The 15,771-nt window shown below is 41.0% G+C and overlaps 1 protein-coding gene across 2 annotated transcripts in view; it reads right to left on the reverse strand.

Annotated features, from left to right (window-relative positions):
* The window catches only part of nos1apa (nitric oxide synthase 1 (neuronal) adaptor protein a), a 227,552-nt gene that overhangs the window by 19,042 nt on the left and 192,739 nt on the right, over positions 1-15,771 (reverse strand). For both annotated transcript variants that reach the window (XM_087831182.1, XM_006797823.3), the window contains exon 10: positions 15,052-15,228. In XM_087831182.1, coding sequence (XP_087687308.1) covers positions 15,052-15,228 — 177 coding nt within the window. The remainder of the gene's footprint in view (positions 1-15,051; positions 15,229-15,771) is intronic.

Raw genomic sequence — 15,771 nt, forward strand, 5'->3', positions numbered from 1 at the left:
CCTGTTCTCCCCTTCTTCTTCTTAAACTGGACACACGTGATCATAGATAGCCTTTAAACTTTAAACTTCATCCCTCTAAACATCAGTCGACATCTGTCTTGGTGCGAGACTTGGACCCTCAGTCTCAGGGGACAAAAAAACCCCATCTTATTAAAAAACAATTACCTGCCTTCTCTTTCTTCCCATCCTCTCCATCTTCTTCCATTTCATCCTCTCCCTCAGGTAAACTTTGTGCACAACTCTACTCTGTTCTTTCCTTTGCAATTGTTTTACTGGCAGAAACTGCATTTAGGCTACAAGGCGCCAGAACTATTGAGTGAAACTAATACAAATGAAACAAGCCTCCTGACTTTGCAAAGCCAAAATTCTCCATTAAAACTAAAACTAATGGATCTCTGCTATTTAAATTAGACCACGCAATGACTAATCCCACATAATCTCCACCGAATCCAATACTGATTATGTTTTTGTAAACAGGTTAGAAATGCTGAATGGAGTGAGTCGACCTGACCTGACTGCTCAATAAAGCAATTACTGTGGCACACCTTCAGGCTCAGCCTGTTTGACTAACACACACCCATGCTGCTAAACCTTTAGTACTTGTTTGCATGTTGACATTCTGCTTATGAGACACTTTCATTATGGTGAAAGACATTTTAAATCTAATTTTGTTCCAGTGTATCTAGACACTTTGACCGGATTGGTGAAAAATCAAAATGACTGGTGGTTTTACAAAGAAATGATGAAATGAAATGATTCAGATGATGAGTCATCAGTACTGGATCATAAGCAACCTTCTTTTATCTGACTCAGCAACACCGGAGTCTCAGGAGCGGTGGATGATTTTTTTTTCCCACAAGGCTAAACTGTTAGAGGGAAACATCCAATTGATGTGCCACTTGTGTTCAGTGCTGTGTCCTCATATCCCATCACACTGATGCTCGAATTTGGTTTATGGAAAATAATTGTTTTGAGAAAGAAAGAACAAAAAAGCCCAGAAAACCTCATCTGGATATTCAATGTAGTTAAGTTAAGACAGGTTCAAATTGCTGGAACAAGAAAAAGACTAGTGCTGTCCGCGTTAATCTCGTTAAAATGACGTTAACGCCATAACTGCATTAATGTGGCAAATCTCCGCTAGGGAGTTGGCGCTGATCGACCCGTGTGTGGGGCTGCACGGCGTTAGCGTGGTTAGCTCGTTAACGCACTGTACTCTAGGTAACGTGCTGATAAAAAAGACAAATCAAAAAGCACAATCACCTGAATGTATTTCATGGACCTTCTGTAAACCTGCCACGATTAAGACAGAGTTCACACCAATTAGTCCTTTTTGAGAAGATGAGACTGTGCATACCCAGACAGGAATGGTCATACGTCTACTAGATGGAGACATATAACACTAGATGTCTCTTGAAATAAAGGTGACCTGCAACAATGTATCATGTGAAAGATTTCTCAAACTCTCCCACTGGCCTTATAATAATCAGCAGTTTAGGGTAACTGTGCTGCTAAAATTGATGTACCGAGACGTCCACTGTGGTGGAAAATAAGCCAGAGAAATAGGAGACCTACAAACAGAGGGTAGACTACAAGACTGCTTGGTTGTAGCCAGACATGTCTGTGTGCCTTCAGTCACCTCCAGATCAAAGTCATCAGATCAATAATTCATTCAGTCATTTGCCACATCACAGTCTGTCTGACCCCACAGCTCCCGGTGAGAGTGTCTGAGTCACCAAAATATGAGTGTCGCCTTGAAAGAAGCAGCAAGGGGGAAACGAGGCAGCAAGAAAATAATGGGGCTGTGGTTCCGGGTATTCGGTTACTCTCTGACTTTATCTAATTCTCTTAGTTTAGGTTTGTGTGTTTTTGGTCCATTCTATTAAGAACTGTTGTAAATTCCCTTGGAGGTTGCATCAGGGACAGGATCCAGCGCAAAAATGCCAAATCAAACATGCATAGCCACCCACTGCGGTGACCAGCTCGTGACTTGGCAAAAAGTAGCTTCAGGTATCCCCAGGTATTCCACTGGAATCAATGACCCAGCCCAGAAAGGCAGCAGAACAACAGTACAAAGTGTACAGATAAGAATGTGTGTCCACTGAGCCACTATGCAGTAATGAGGCAGTTATTCAAAGGCATGGGGGGTTTGAAACAAACTGTGCTTCTTGTGTGTTCAACATTATTTGGCAATCTGAGTTGGTTCTTAAAGAGACATGGTGAGGGATACGATGTATCTAAATATGTCATACTTCCAGTCCTACTATGACACATCAAACACTAATAAAGTTGAGATGTATCTAACTGAGAGCTAAAAATGATCAAAGTTATCTCTCGTCTTTCCTTTCAGCCCCCACCTGGCTCAGTGGGAGTTGTTCTCTTTGAGGCTGATTCCATCTTCCACCTCCACTTTAAATTCAGCATGTGTACGCACTACATTTGTCAGCTCGCTTTTGTCAGAGCATAAGTGAAAAGACACAAAGGAAGCTTTAGAAGAAGGGAAGAAATGGGACAAGACAGACGGGCTGACAGGCAGATGCGGATGAGACGGGCCTTCAGCTGTGCTGCGATAAGTTTGCTCTTTTTATTTCTTTACATCTGGAGCTGCACATGTTCCAGATTATGTACCAGGCCAGGCTGCTGCTTAGCATGGCCTTTAGCTCTGCACCGTGGGAACATCAAAGACATCCAGATGTCAATGCACAGCAGGAATCGAGTCAGAACATGAGCATGGTTTTTGCTGAGGTCTCTACTGCCTTCAAATGGATATGCAGACGTGTGTAAATGCTGAGAGAGAAGCAAGAAAAATGCCTCCTCGAGGAAGCTGAAAACGTTGGATAGTGAGTGGTAGGCGTCTGGTTCAAATCCACTGACCCAGTGGGAGACCACTGTCAGAGACTGTGAATACATGATACCAATGGGGAACCAAAGCTCAATGGACACAAAATGTTAAGAAAGCATAAAACTTCAAGACGCTAATGTACCCACAGACATACACTAATGAACTCCATCTCTTTGGTTGATGCAGTTTGGTCTGCAAAGTTTAGTTAGTGGGAATCTTTTCTGGTGAACTCCTACTTGGCTCCAATCATTAATGTCGAAGTCAGAGGATTAATTGCTCAGCTTTGGATATCCTTTATTCCCTCTGCTCTTCTGGCGAACACAGTCATTAATTTCAGCACTGTGAGGAGCTGCCGTGACTGTTTGTTTATATGCGACCTACTAACTCCTCGTGTCTCTGTCAGCACTACTTTCACATTAAAGAAAACGACCTCAGCCAGTTCCTAACAAGCACACGGCACTTGGCACACACAGTTCTTTGCGAATATGTGGCTCATACACAAAGAGCCGGGGCACAATAAACATGAACAGAATCAATGTGTGTCCTTTTGTGGAAGTGACTTTCATCATATCCAGTGTTTTTCTCATGTACTAAATGTTATTATTGTTTATGTGTTTTATTTTCACATTGGCAGCACTGAATGTACAAGGATGCCAGCTGCTGCTAAACCCGAAGAAGAAGAAGAAGCTGTGTCCCAGAATTCATAGCTCAGCCAAGCTCAGTTTCCAACAATGGCGGCAGCTAGTTAGTTTTAATATTACTCTTATTATTCTTTCTGGGTCACAAAATAAACGTTTAACATATTTTCAGGTGAGAATGTAACTGTGTAAACTTCAAATATCTGCTCAGTTTATCAAGACACCACATATGTTTAAAAGCGCTCCGACGTTTTCGGAGACGTCTGTTACCCACTAGCTCAATAGCTCGCCGGGGGCAAGGCTCACTAGAGCCGTGAGAACACCGGACTCCCGGCAAATCATTTTCAAACCCACTGCCGTCTTTCGCTACTCAGGTTAAACATATAGAAGTCACTTAGATAACTTAAAAATGTTATTGTTTGGCTTTTTTTTAGTATTTTATTTGTTCCTGAGTAAATCGGTTTGGCTGAGATTAAAGTTATAGTTTTTACACAGCTGAATAAATGTGAAGCAGACAACTGATTATCAGATGTGTGAGATGCTCGAGAATATACTCCGGTGTCCCGTTATATTTTAGATAGCAAGAAGTTTATTAAACTTCACTGAAACAACCTGGAAATTTCATTAAAATTTAATAAACTATCATCTTGTCTTTATTTTTAGTTAGCACATACATTAAACACTTAAAGCTGTAAGCTAATGATAGTTATATAAGAGCAGACGCATGCTGGTGCAAGAAGTTGTACGTTTTCGTCCAATGGATGCATGATCTGATTAGTGGACTAATCGCAAAAATAATCGGTGACTAGTCAACTATCAAAATAATCGTTTGTGGCAGCCCTAGTGTTACAATAATGAACTCTCATATTAAACATGGTCAATGTTTCAAATTATGAAATCAGTATCTGCGCAATCACTGTGAGGCAAATACTTAAACTGGTCTCAAAGCTCTGCCTCACACAGTGTTTTCTACTCTTGGCTACATGAGATTTCAACAAGAGAAGCCATGTAAAATATGACCATAAGACACAGGCTGTGTAAACCTTCTGCATGCGAGGAGGAGCCAATCAAAAAGTAGGCTTAAAGGAAGAGTAAAATGAGCTAAACAACTTGTTTTAAACAGAAGATGAACTCAGGGGCTGCAGAGTTAAACGGTTTATTTTGAACTGTAACTCATGACAAGCTGCAGTAGTAGAGTCAAAGAGCAAAAATAAATAGCTGAAAATAATCAGAAAACATTACACCTACACTCACCAGATACCCTAACAGGTACACCTTTCTAGTATCAGGTGGGACCCCCTTTTGCCTTCAGAACTACATTAATTCTTTGTGGTACAGATTGGAAACAAATGTGAGAAATTCTGGTCCATAATGACATGAGTGCATCACACAGTTGCAGATTTGTCAGCTGCACATCTAAATATCCTTTTCCAGCACATCCCAAAGACTCTCTATTGAGATCTGGTGACTGTGGAGGCCATTTGAGTACAGTGAACTTATTGTCATGTTCAAGAAACCAATTTGAAATGATATGAAGCTTTGAGACCATCTTCCCTTTGCTGGTCATGAAGGGATGGACATGGTCAGCAACAACACTTAGGAAAGTTGCAGCATAGAAACAAAGCTAAATTGGTACAATCCCCCATAAAATAACACCATCATGACCAACCTGAACCACTGATACAAGACAGGATGTTGTTTAAGCAAAATTCTGACCCTACTATAAAAACAGGGAACATTTTTTTAATCTATCAATTTCAAATTTTGACGAGCCTGTGAGGAGTTCTGGGTCAAGGTTCATCATACTGAGAGACGCTCTTGTGCATACCTTTATTTTAATGAGTAGCTATTGGAGTTACTGTTGCTTTCCTATTTACTTGAAACAGTCTGGCCATTCTCTTCTGGCCTCTGACCTCAACAAGAGAAATGCTCTCTTTAAACTCTTGATATGCTTGTGCAGATTAGCAGCAGTTTTTTTTTTTTTGTTTATTTGGCTTCCCGTCAGTCAAGAGCTTTGGGCAACATTTCCCTAGAGCACTGCTTGGTTGGTTTGTCTAAGACATTTACTTCTCCTGTATGCGTCTACTATATTGAGCACTTGTTTCATCTCAGAAACATCCTGGGTTTGCCATGGGAAATTATAGACAGCAGAGATCATAGCATCCACATTCTTTCATCTGATTTGTTCTATGTTTGCTACAGTTACAGTTGTTGGTTGAGTTTTTATGTCAGAGGAGCAAAGCTGCGTAGCAGGTATCCGGGTTATCGAGTGTGCTGCTCTGCTTGTTATATATAAATACATTTCAGGTCATCTTGCTGTTGGACAAAAAGAAGATGAAAGTAACCGAGTAGCCATTTTTAAAGTTCTGACACCTTTTTATGCTCCAACACCGGCCATCCAACTTGGACATGAACAAACAGTATTAAAGTCTGTATTTTAACCTTGTTGTAAGTTCAAAACCAATTTGCTGAAGCACAGTAGCAAAGTAATGAAAACAGTCTCTGCTGTACCCCTTGAAGACTGCACAGTGCATGCCACGGCCAACCAAGGCGAGGCAGTTTTGAGTTCCACTGCTTGTAGGTGTGTGCCATGCCTTGGTTGGCTAGCTCTGAACCTGCTACGCATTTGCTTTGTGTGTGTTGCCTTTGAGCGTGTCCCTGCTGGTGACAGTGTGAGTTGTGTACTGTGTATTGATTCGCTCCCTTTCTATCCCAGTAGTTAACCCCGGTTTCAAAAAACACACGCTTGTGACGGGGAAATCGATACAAGTCACCAAACCCTGCTGTGCTTGGTCAGACGGGTTGGCAACGTGGCCTCTGAATCGCAGCAAAAATCCCAGCCAGACATTTTATCAGTGCTGAGAAGAGGGAGGAAATCACAGAGTACGCGTGACAGAGACAAGCTGCAACAAAGATAAAGATTTAAGACCGGACCCGACTTGAAGCATCTGCAGATACGAGAGTTAAACCTTCTCAACACAATCTACTGGCGACTGAGTGTGGAGGCGAACCTCTTATATTACAACAGTATTGTATCTCAACCTCTCAAGGTCAAACATTTTCTACTTTTAAAGGAGTTTGGGACAGATTTACATTTTTACTCTTCACTGGTGAGGACTGGTGCTTGCTATTACCCTTGGATGCAAATAAAGGCCTATCAATTCTAGATGTCTTCAGTCCAACACTACTTGCAGACAAGCAACCAGAAACAGACACTTCTTTCTTTCCAGAATTTAGCTGTCCTGTAAATTCATTACAGCCTCAATCAATAACTAGTTACAAAGTAGGAATGAGTTTCACACTAAACTGAACCTGCACACACCCATCCTGTCTGCTTTGCCTCCGAATGTGATCTCCCTATAAATCCACAGAACAGATGGTTATATTAATAAAGATTTCATGAAACGCAGACCCTCATAATAACGCTTTGTCCTCCACACGTACTTTAGCAGTAATTACTAACCTCTTTGTCAAGGTTAAAGGCTGTGGGCTGTACTTTATTCCTCCAAACACACAACATGTATCACTAATATAGAAAACAACAACAAGAGACTGTTTAGAATTACAGCATGTCTGACATTTTGGAGAGGTCGGAGCAAAAGTGGGGATCAGGGGAATAAAGTTAAGGTCAAGTGTGTGAGAGAAATATAGATGAAATCAGATAGAAGTAGAAAAGACTATTCAGCCAAAGCCTGAGCAGAATAGCGAGGTTAGGAATAAAGACATGCAACTTAAGACATGCAAATGGCTAAACCATGAGTCTAAAATGCACTGTGCAACACTGGTAAAGGGATAGTTCATCCCCAAATCACATTTAGGTACACTCTTCATATCAAAATAATTTTAACAACAAACAGCACTACTGGCCAGCATATTTAAAATTTGATAGAATATTTGACTTTGGGGTAACTTGTTTTGTTAAACCACGAAAAGGGTTTACTAAAATGTAAATGTACGAACATACACTCAAGTGAAAACGCTTTTTACAGCACTCTGTGCAGATCTGTGATAACAAATATGTTCATACTTACTTCTTTCATTTGGAAAAAAAAAGGCAATTTTGGTCATTTGCTGATCTGGACTTTGCATGTTAACATATTGCCACATCCCAGTAATTCAACCTAAGGTCAGACTGAGCAATCCTTAGAGAAACAAGAGAAACTGCGTAACTCCAAGAGCTACATGTCAGACTCCACAGGCCTCAATTAGTATGCTAAATGTTATTAGAAATTAGAAAATGTCAAAGCATGGCTGATTTGGAAGAGTTGCCAGGAGAAAGCCTCTTCTCTGTAAAAGCAAAACAAAACAGAAAAATGACAGCGTGGCTTTGGTTTGCAAAGCTGCATCTGAACAACCAAAAAAGTTATGGAACAATGTCCTTTGGAAAGACGATACCAAAGTGGAGATGTTTATCTGTTATGTGCAGTTGCAGATTTGGTAAAAACCAAACATAGGATATAAGCACAAACACATCATGCCAACTGTCAAGCAAGGTAGTGGAGAGGTGACGATTTGGGCTTATTTTGGAGTCACAGGACCTGGGCACCTTACAGTCATTGAGTCCACCATGACCTCCTCTGTATACCAAAGTATTCTAGAGTCAAATGTGAGGCCATCTGTCCAACAGCTGAAGCTTGGAAAAGTTGGGTCATGTAAAAGGACAGTGACTCCCAGTTTACAATAGACTGACTGAAAATGAATAGAATCAAGGTGTTGCAATTGCCCAGTCAATGCCTGGACCTCAACCCAACTGAAATGCTGTGGCAGGACCTTAACAGAGCTGTGCATAAATGAATGACCACAAATGTCAACTAAACTAATGTTGTAAAGGAGAGTGGGCAAAAATTCTTCCAAAACAGTGTGGCAGACCGATAAAGACACAGAGAACGATAAATTTCAAGTCAAGTTCTACAACCTACTGAATGATGATGAGGTGTATTTAATTTTTACATAGTCCTGCAGAGTCCTGTGGAAATTTAAACTTTTTCATAACTGGATAAGGAAAGGTAACAAAGCAGTTTTATCTAATTTAATCAATAAATTTGTTTTTTAGGGCGGTATGGTGTTTGACTCCACCATCTGACCAGCCTTTTTATGTCTGATATTCTCCCGGTGTTTCTGAGGGTTCTCTCTGGGTACTACAGCTTCGTCCCACAGTCCAAGATATGCAGTTAGTTGGGTTTGGTTAGTTGGTTTTCTCTATGTTAGCCCTCAGATTGGTGATCTGTCCAGGGTGTACACTTGCCTATGGTAGCTGGGATAGACTGTAGCCTACTCGCGGCTCTGATAGGGTAAAGGGAATTTATTTTTTCAATTTTATAAAATAAAAATGACAAGGTTCTACCAGTGTGTTTTATTTTAACATCAAATCCAAAATTCAAAGTATTTAATTTACAACCCCTGACTACTGAAAAAAAAATAGAAAATATTTTGATTTGAGGATCTTTTTTGCCCTTGTCTTCTGATCAGTCCTTTGAATTTAGCTTTGCTTTTATTTCACACCACTTGCCTACAGCGCCGATGCACCCGTTCACTAACTGAGGGTATGGGAGGATGGTTAGATTTACAGACTGGAAGCTGTGTTTAAAGTAGTTTATAATTTGTTTACCTGGTCACACATTAGTGAAATTATATGACAAATTGACTGGGCAGATCAAGATGCTAAACTCAAGTTATTTTCACAACCTAATGATCTTGCCCTTAGTGTTTTTATATATAATCAGAAGAAAAAACACAACTTTTTATATAATCAACAAAAAGAATTTGAGAAGTAGTGCAAACAGATAAAGTTGCCAAAAAAAAGCTAGTTTTGTGTAATTCAAGTCACATAATGCTTGGCCTCCTGGAATATCTTGTCTAAGGCTTTCACATAATCTTCCTCTGCATAAGCTAAAGAATGTGAATGAGCCTTACACCGAGGTAATTTCGGTCTTGATGACCAGACACATTCTTTGATTAAAATGAATACCTGAGTCATGAGGTAGGGTCATCTTTTTAAATCACCATAATATCAGTGCAGAGCTTTAACTGATGATTTATTGCAACAGGTCTGAATTTGTCTTTGGTCGATATCAAGCGCCCTCTAATTATATTTAAATGACTGCATTATCTGACTGTGATTGCATCAAAAGCTGAAATGTGACTTAAACGTGTGTGGGGTTTTTCTGGGCATTTCTGCTTTAATTACATAGCGACAGTGGGGAGAGGGAGTAGAGATATAGTGAAAGAGACTAGGAGACATTAGCAGCAGCAAATGTCTAGACAGCCGGGAATTCAATGAGGGACTGATCGCTGAAGGTATCTGCACCCCTGTGCCATGCGCTCAACCACTCGTGAAGATTTAAACTATTTAAATTAACACGTACAAATGAAAGCAGGGGAAAAGAGAGACACAACACAAGGAAAGAGGGATAAAAAAGACAATGTGAAGGATAAGGTTTCAATCAGAGGACATACACCACAGTGTTGCTGGTTTGATCTGACGCCTTAGCCGACTGCTCCAACAGTCAAAAGAAAAGCAAGCACTTCAAAGAAGTTTAAGAGTACACTGTTGGGAATTCTTAGAGCTGGAATATTGGAAATGCTTCTTTCTGTGTGAATGGAAAATATCAATATGGAAATCCAAGTGTGCAACTTGCCCGAACTGTAGTTCTTCTGTTCAACAGTAGACGCAGGTCTTTGCTTCCATCAAACATGGTTGTTTTGCTGCTACAATTCCCATCAAGTACCCTTTCTTTTTTAACATGCATGATTGCTGTTGAGGAGCATATTTCAAAATCTACCCAAGGTGAAGAATTATTGATTCTCTTTTTTAAAACCATTGCTGCTTAACAACTAATAGCACGTTATTTTTCTGCTGTGTTTTCAGTCTGTTTGGATCTGTCAAGTCGACGACAGATGGGACTAAGATACTTGTCTACAACTCTGGTCCTAAGGTATAACTTGCTGTTGTTTCGGGACCATCTAGGTTTAAACCTGCTTTTCCCTGTAACCGGGTATAAACCTTATGCCTAAACTGGAACTTGTCTATCAAGATCCACCGATTTATACAGCAGTATAGAGCTGATTGAGATGTCTGGAAATTGCAGAAGGCACGGGCATTTCTGTGAATTATAACCTAGTAGCTGGCTGGCACATCTCCTTTCCACACTGAACAAACCGGTAAAGGTAGGCTATCAAAAAATCAACAGTTATATTATAGATACTTATTGATTTATGTGGTGTCCCTCTGTTTCACCTTGGTCGGTACTTATTTAGTCTCTTACTCTCCTCACATTGCGTTTCTGACTGAAGGATGACCAGATCTACATTATTTACTCATTCGCCTATCAAGTGCTTCGTCTTTGTGATAACAGATTAGACTGCTTGCCAGTATGCTCTTGTGCTGACTGTATAACTATTAGCTCCATTTGCTTATTTCAGTATTAGTGTCTTTTGCTTTCATCTTCCATAATTGTCTCAGCGCATAAATTAAGAACGGTTCTATATGTCTAGAAATGTAATTTAGATCTTTTGGATCAATTTTAAGTCAAGCCAGAGAAAACCTATGCTGTTAACTAATTGTAGCTGGCCTGCATATTCTTTACTGGCAACACTAGTTAGTTCTCATGTGCGACCACTTTGGCAGGAATATCCAAACAAACTTTAGACAAACAGCAGATAGGATCTTTGTTATCTTTTAATACAAACACAATGAGATGGCAAGTGGCTGGCAGTTTACTGGTTTAATCCAATCTGACTAAAGCTCTTTGCAAAAAGATATTGAGCACTTAGAGATTTGGCTCACTTCCTCTTCAAATCTCTGCAGGGTCTACCTTTGCCAAGTACGACTGTCTGCGCTGATCTGAGCAAAGGGCTGTCCTGTTAAACTATGGCTACGGTACACAAAAATGAAAACTCTGTAGCTTTCCCCATGAAACAAAACGAATGCTTTAATATTGACTCGTGCCTGGAGGCCGGTACACAGAGCTGGGTTAAAACAAACAGGACCGCTCTTGGCTGTCATCCGCGAGCCGCTGTTCTGGCACGTGGGAAGAGTTTTTGTTTACCGGATGAATAAAAGAAACAAACAGCGTTCCTCGAGGTCCAACTAATCCCAGCTTTACATAAATTAAAAAGTGGGGAGATATGCACGTGGACAGCTGAAAAGAGTGCAAACATGCTCTGACTACCAAGTTGACAAACAGTGAGAGACAAAAAAGAGGGTCAAGGATGGAGCAGTTCCAACAGTTTCTGTGTAGAAAACAAAGTTTGTACAGGTAGATAGAGATTTCTGTCTAAAAATAGTCTTTGATTAATTATGAACAGAGGAAGAAAGGACTTTCCCTTTCCAAAGTAACAAAGTCCCTCCAAAAGTTAGACCCAACTGTTCGTGCTTCATCGCAGGAAGAGTCGCTTTTCACTCCAGCTGTGACGAGAGCGTGTCAGTCTCAGGTCTCTTTAGTCCCGAACACTTCTGTCTTGTTCCTGTCAGCGTGAATGATCGCTACTCCGTCCGTGTTGACAGAGTGAGCACTTGCCCCTGAACTAACCTAAAGGACATATTGTATATGTACATTTTCAAACAACTTCCATTTGCTAAGTGATTGATTTCCTGTTACACCCTGACAGCCCCATGACACCATCAGCGTACACGCAGAATCACAACTTCAATTTACCCAAAGGGGAAAACTTATGAGTCTGAATCTGATGAGTGTGTCTGACAGATGGACGCCTGTGTGTCATGAAAAAACAGGAAACAAAAGGAAGCAAACAGGAGCAACAGATTCAGAGAAATAAGAGTATATGCATGTAGGGATGGGTATCAAAACCCGGTTCTTGTTGAGAACCGGTTCCCACTGTTTCAATTCCTTGGAATTGTTTGCCATTTTTACAAACGATTCCCTTATCGATTCCAGTCGCCCCAAATGACGTCACCACGCTGCGGAGCGTCATTTACCTGGCAGGAAACACGGCGCCTAAGCGACTCAAACGCTAAAAAGTTTGGTTATACTTTACGAGAACGGATGACAACAGGGCAACTTGCAATACTTGCAAAGTAGATATTTCATTTAAGGGAGGAAACACTACGAATATGCAAAAGCATTTGCTCACAAAACACGCGATGACCTTAAATGAATGTCGTGTTTTTAATTCCGCTCCGGTCTCGTGAATCTCAACCCAGCAGCAGCGGTAACATTTGCACGTCCTCTCCCATTAATGCGGCAGGTAAATAATCAACTAACAGTGCATATTATGTTAGCGCGATCTGCCTTATTACAAAACCTGCCATTACTGTGCATTTAGGTGACCATGATGAGACAGAGGGAGTCTGGCTGGCGCTCGCTGGCAGTTCTCGATGCAGTCTGCCGTTAGCGTCTCCTTTTAGTCCAGGATAGACGAATGTCACCGAGCAGAGACTAAGTTTGTGGTCAAAGGCTTGCACCCATTTGCCACAGCAGATGCCCCCGATTTTCCTGAGAAGTGAATGTGAACGTGTTTAATTGTAGGCAGGGACATTACCGGATATTCTTGTGTAATTGCTACAGAATAATTTATGTTATACTTTGTTATTGCTGCAGAAGAATATTTATTTTATTATTTTACATTTACAATTTTTTTTCCTGGGGACCCTGTTACACCCCATTAAAGAGCCATAGGCTGTGAATCTCTTAAGATCTCACTGTTGGGTTTGTAAGGCCATGTTACTCCTAAATTTCTATCTTGTTCAAAGAGAAGATATAAAACAAAGTTCTAAGCTAATTGACCTTAGTGTTCTCCTTTTTTAAAAATAATCGATAAGAGAATCGATAAAGAATCGAATCGTTAAACAGAATCGAAAGTGGAATCGGAATCGTGAAAATCTTATCAATACCCATCCCTATATGCATGAGTGTGCATACAGATTAGGCTCAAACTCGTGTTTTTCAAGGGTACGTGACCAACTCAGATTATTATTCTTAAGGCGAATTCAGCCTGAACTAGAAGCAAATTATCTATAATCAAACTTTATTTGCTTACAGCTGATTTGTGATAACCTCTAGCTAACAAAATGTCCTGTTACCCTGTGTGAACTTGTTTTTTTGCCTCCTGTATGAGGATGATAAGTTTGACAAACCTAAAATTTATAATGTTTGACATGTTCTTGTTTGGTCTCCTCTCTGATGTCATGCTGTCGATGATTTTTGATTTATCATTCTGCTATTAATTTGTTTGTGCCCACATGTGTCCTTTTTTTAAAGGGACACTATTTTAATTAGGTTTCTTTTTACATTTGATGCTCTGGCCTTATTAATTGATTTAGACTGTTTTCTTGTGAGTTGTCCAGTTTTAGAGCCATCAGTTATCTGCCCTCTACATCTGGGCAACCACTGTTAATCCCATCGGAATAGCACATGTCCCGATGGAAGACATCCCATCAGTTCAACTCTGACTGCACAGATATATTCAATTTATGAGTTGAATTCAAGTAGTTAGTGTGAATTTCATTAATATTTTATTTCTGGCCTTTTTTCTGCTTTATTGGACAGAGCAGTGAAGAGTGACAGGAAAGCGGAGGGAGAGAGAGGAAGAGGAAGATGTGCGGCAAAGTGCAGCGGGTCGGACTCGAAGCCGTGAATTTCTATGTAGAGGACAACAGATTTGCAACTTTTCACACTGCTGCAGCATCATTATCACCATTACTGCACATAATGGTCAAATTAACCTCATTTTGATCTCCCAGACTGAAAGCAGACTTACTCAGTGTTGTTACAGTTTTGATACCCAAAAGTTGCTTTGAGAATGGCAAGTCGCTACGAGTGATCGCAGGCCCTACTCTCGTCTTAAAGCCAACCATTTCAGAGGCAAAAGACCGTGGCAGCAGTGTTTTCCCCAGTGTGACTTAATGTACTGACTTCGAATGCAGTACAAGGTTATGTTTTCCCATAGAAGCCTTATGTCCGTCTAAAAACAGCTGACATCATAGTTATCTTAAATTCACTTCAAGTTCAAGCTGAATGTACCTTAGAGGACAACCTATAGCTTTAATCTGCCAACAACATCAGGTTAAAAAAAATGTGATTGGTAAATTCATGTTAGCCTTGATTATGTAGTTGTGTACACACAGCAGTTTTAAGTAAGTGAACAAAACAAGCCACCATAGGATTCTCCGGATGGGGGGGTGGGGCAGGTTAAAGTGTTACACCGCTATTTCATCTCCCAGGCAGTCAGGAGTTCCCTGTCTGTTCAGAACATTAAGTAGCCTCACTGTCTCCTGATCTGTTCCCCATCCAAAAATCTCCATGTCTTCCTCTTCCTCGTCCTCGTCCTCCCCCTCATCCTCATCCTCATCCTCCCTGTCATCACTGTCGTCCGTGTTTGACTCGTACTCCGAGGCAATACCCGACTCGCGAAACCTTGCGAATTCCAGGCAGCCCAGAGATTTGACGTCGCAGGACAAAGACTTTACTGGACCCTCTGACGCTTCTGGACTTTTGATCTCTGGCCTGTTAATCTTGAGCGGATGAGGAGGCGAGGGGAGTCGAGGAGGTGGAGGCCCCGGGGGTCCCGGGAGGAAACGGAAACACTCCAGTTTGAGTAGACATTGGTCCCTACCTAGTGGGCTTCCCAGAGTCCCGTTGGATGATGAGAAGGCATTGCTGGTCCCGTCGCTGTTGCCAAATGTGTGCAGGTTGAGGGCTGACAGCTCAGGCTTAGGTGTGGTGGGGTCACATATCACCGGAGGTACTGTAGACCGGAAGGTGATCTCCAACAAACTGTCCTGGGAACCCACTGGATGGAGGAGATAAAGCAAGGAGATTTCAGGTGAAGCAAAAAGTGGAAAGTGAAGAACAGAGATACATAAAATGTTTTCAACCACTTTTAAAAATGAGCCTTGATTGAAATGAATCGGCCATCACCTTTGCAGGCAGAAGATAAAATGTATGTGACATACATATCTGTGAATTGTGGTGAATATAAGATTACAACTCCCAGCAAAATAAATCACTCTGTGACCAATAAATCAGTGCATGCTCGTACAGCATAAGCAGAAGAGAAAAAACAACATGTTTCAAAGCATTTCATCATCATCACGACTGCTCGGTGAAACAGGTTTAGCAGGGTTCTTCACGGGCACACAGCACAGACCTGGAGCTGGAACAGTGAGAAAGAGATGCATTAAAAAAAGACGTCTTCAATACCAACCCAGAACAAACATGAAGGATGACTCACTCACTCCTTGGCAGAGGACAGTAGCAGTAGCTTGTTTGGGTTCACAGCAGTTGCAGTGTTCGAGTTTAAACAACTCCATCAATCAAACATCTACAAAAACTT

This window comes from Neolamprologus brichardi, chromosome 17 (assembly GCF_056152115.1).
Source record: "Neolamprologus brichardi isolate AB-2024 chromosome 17, ASM5615211v1, whole genome shotgun sequence".
NCBI classification, from domain to species: Eukaryota; Metazoa; Chordata; class Actinopteri; order Cichliformes; family Cichlidae; genus Neolamprologus; species Neolamprologus brichardi.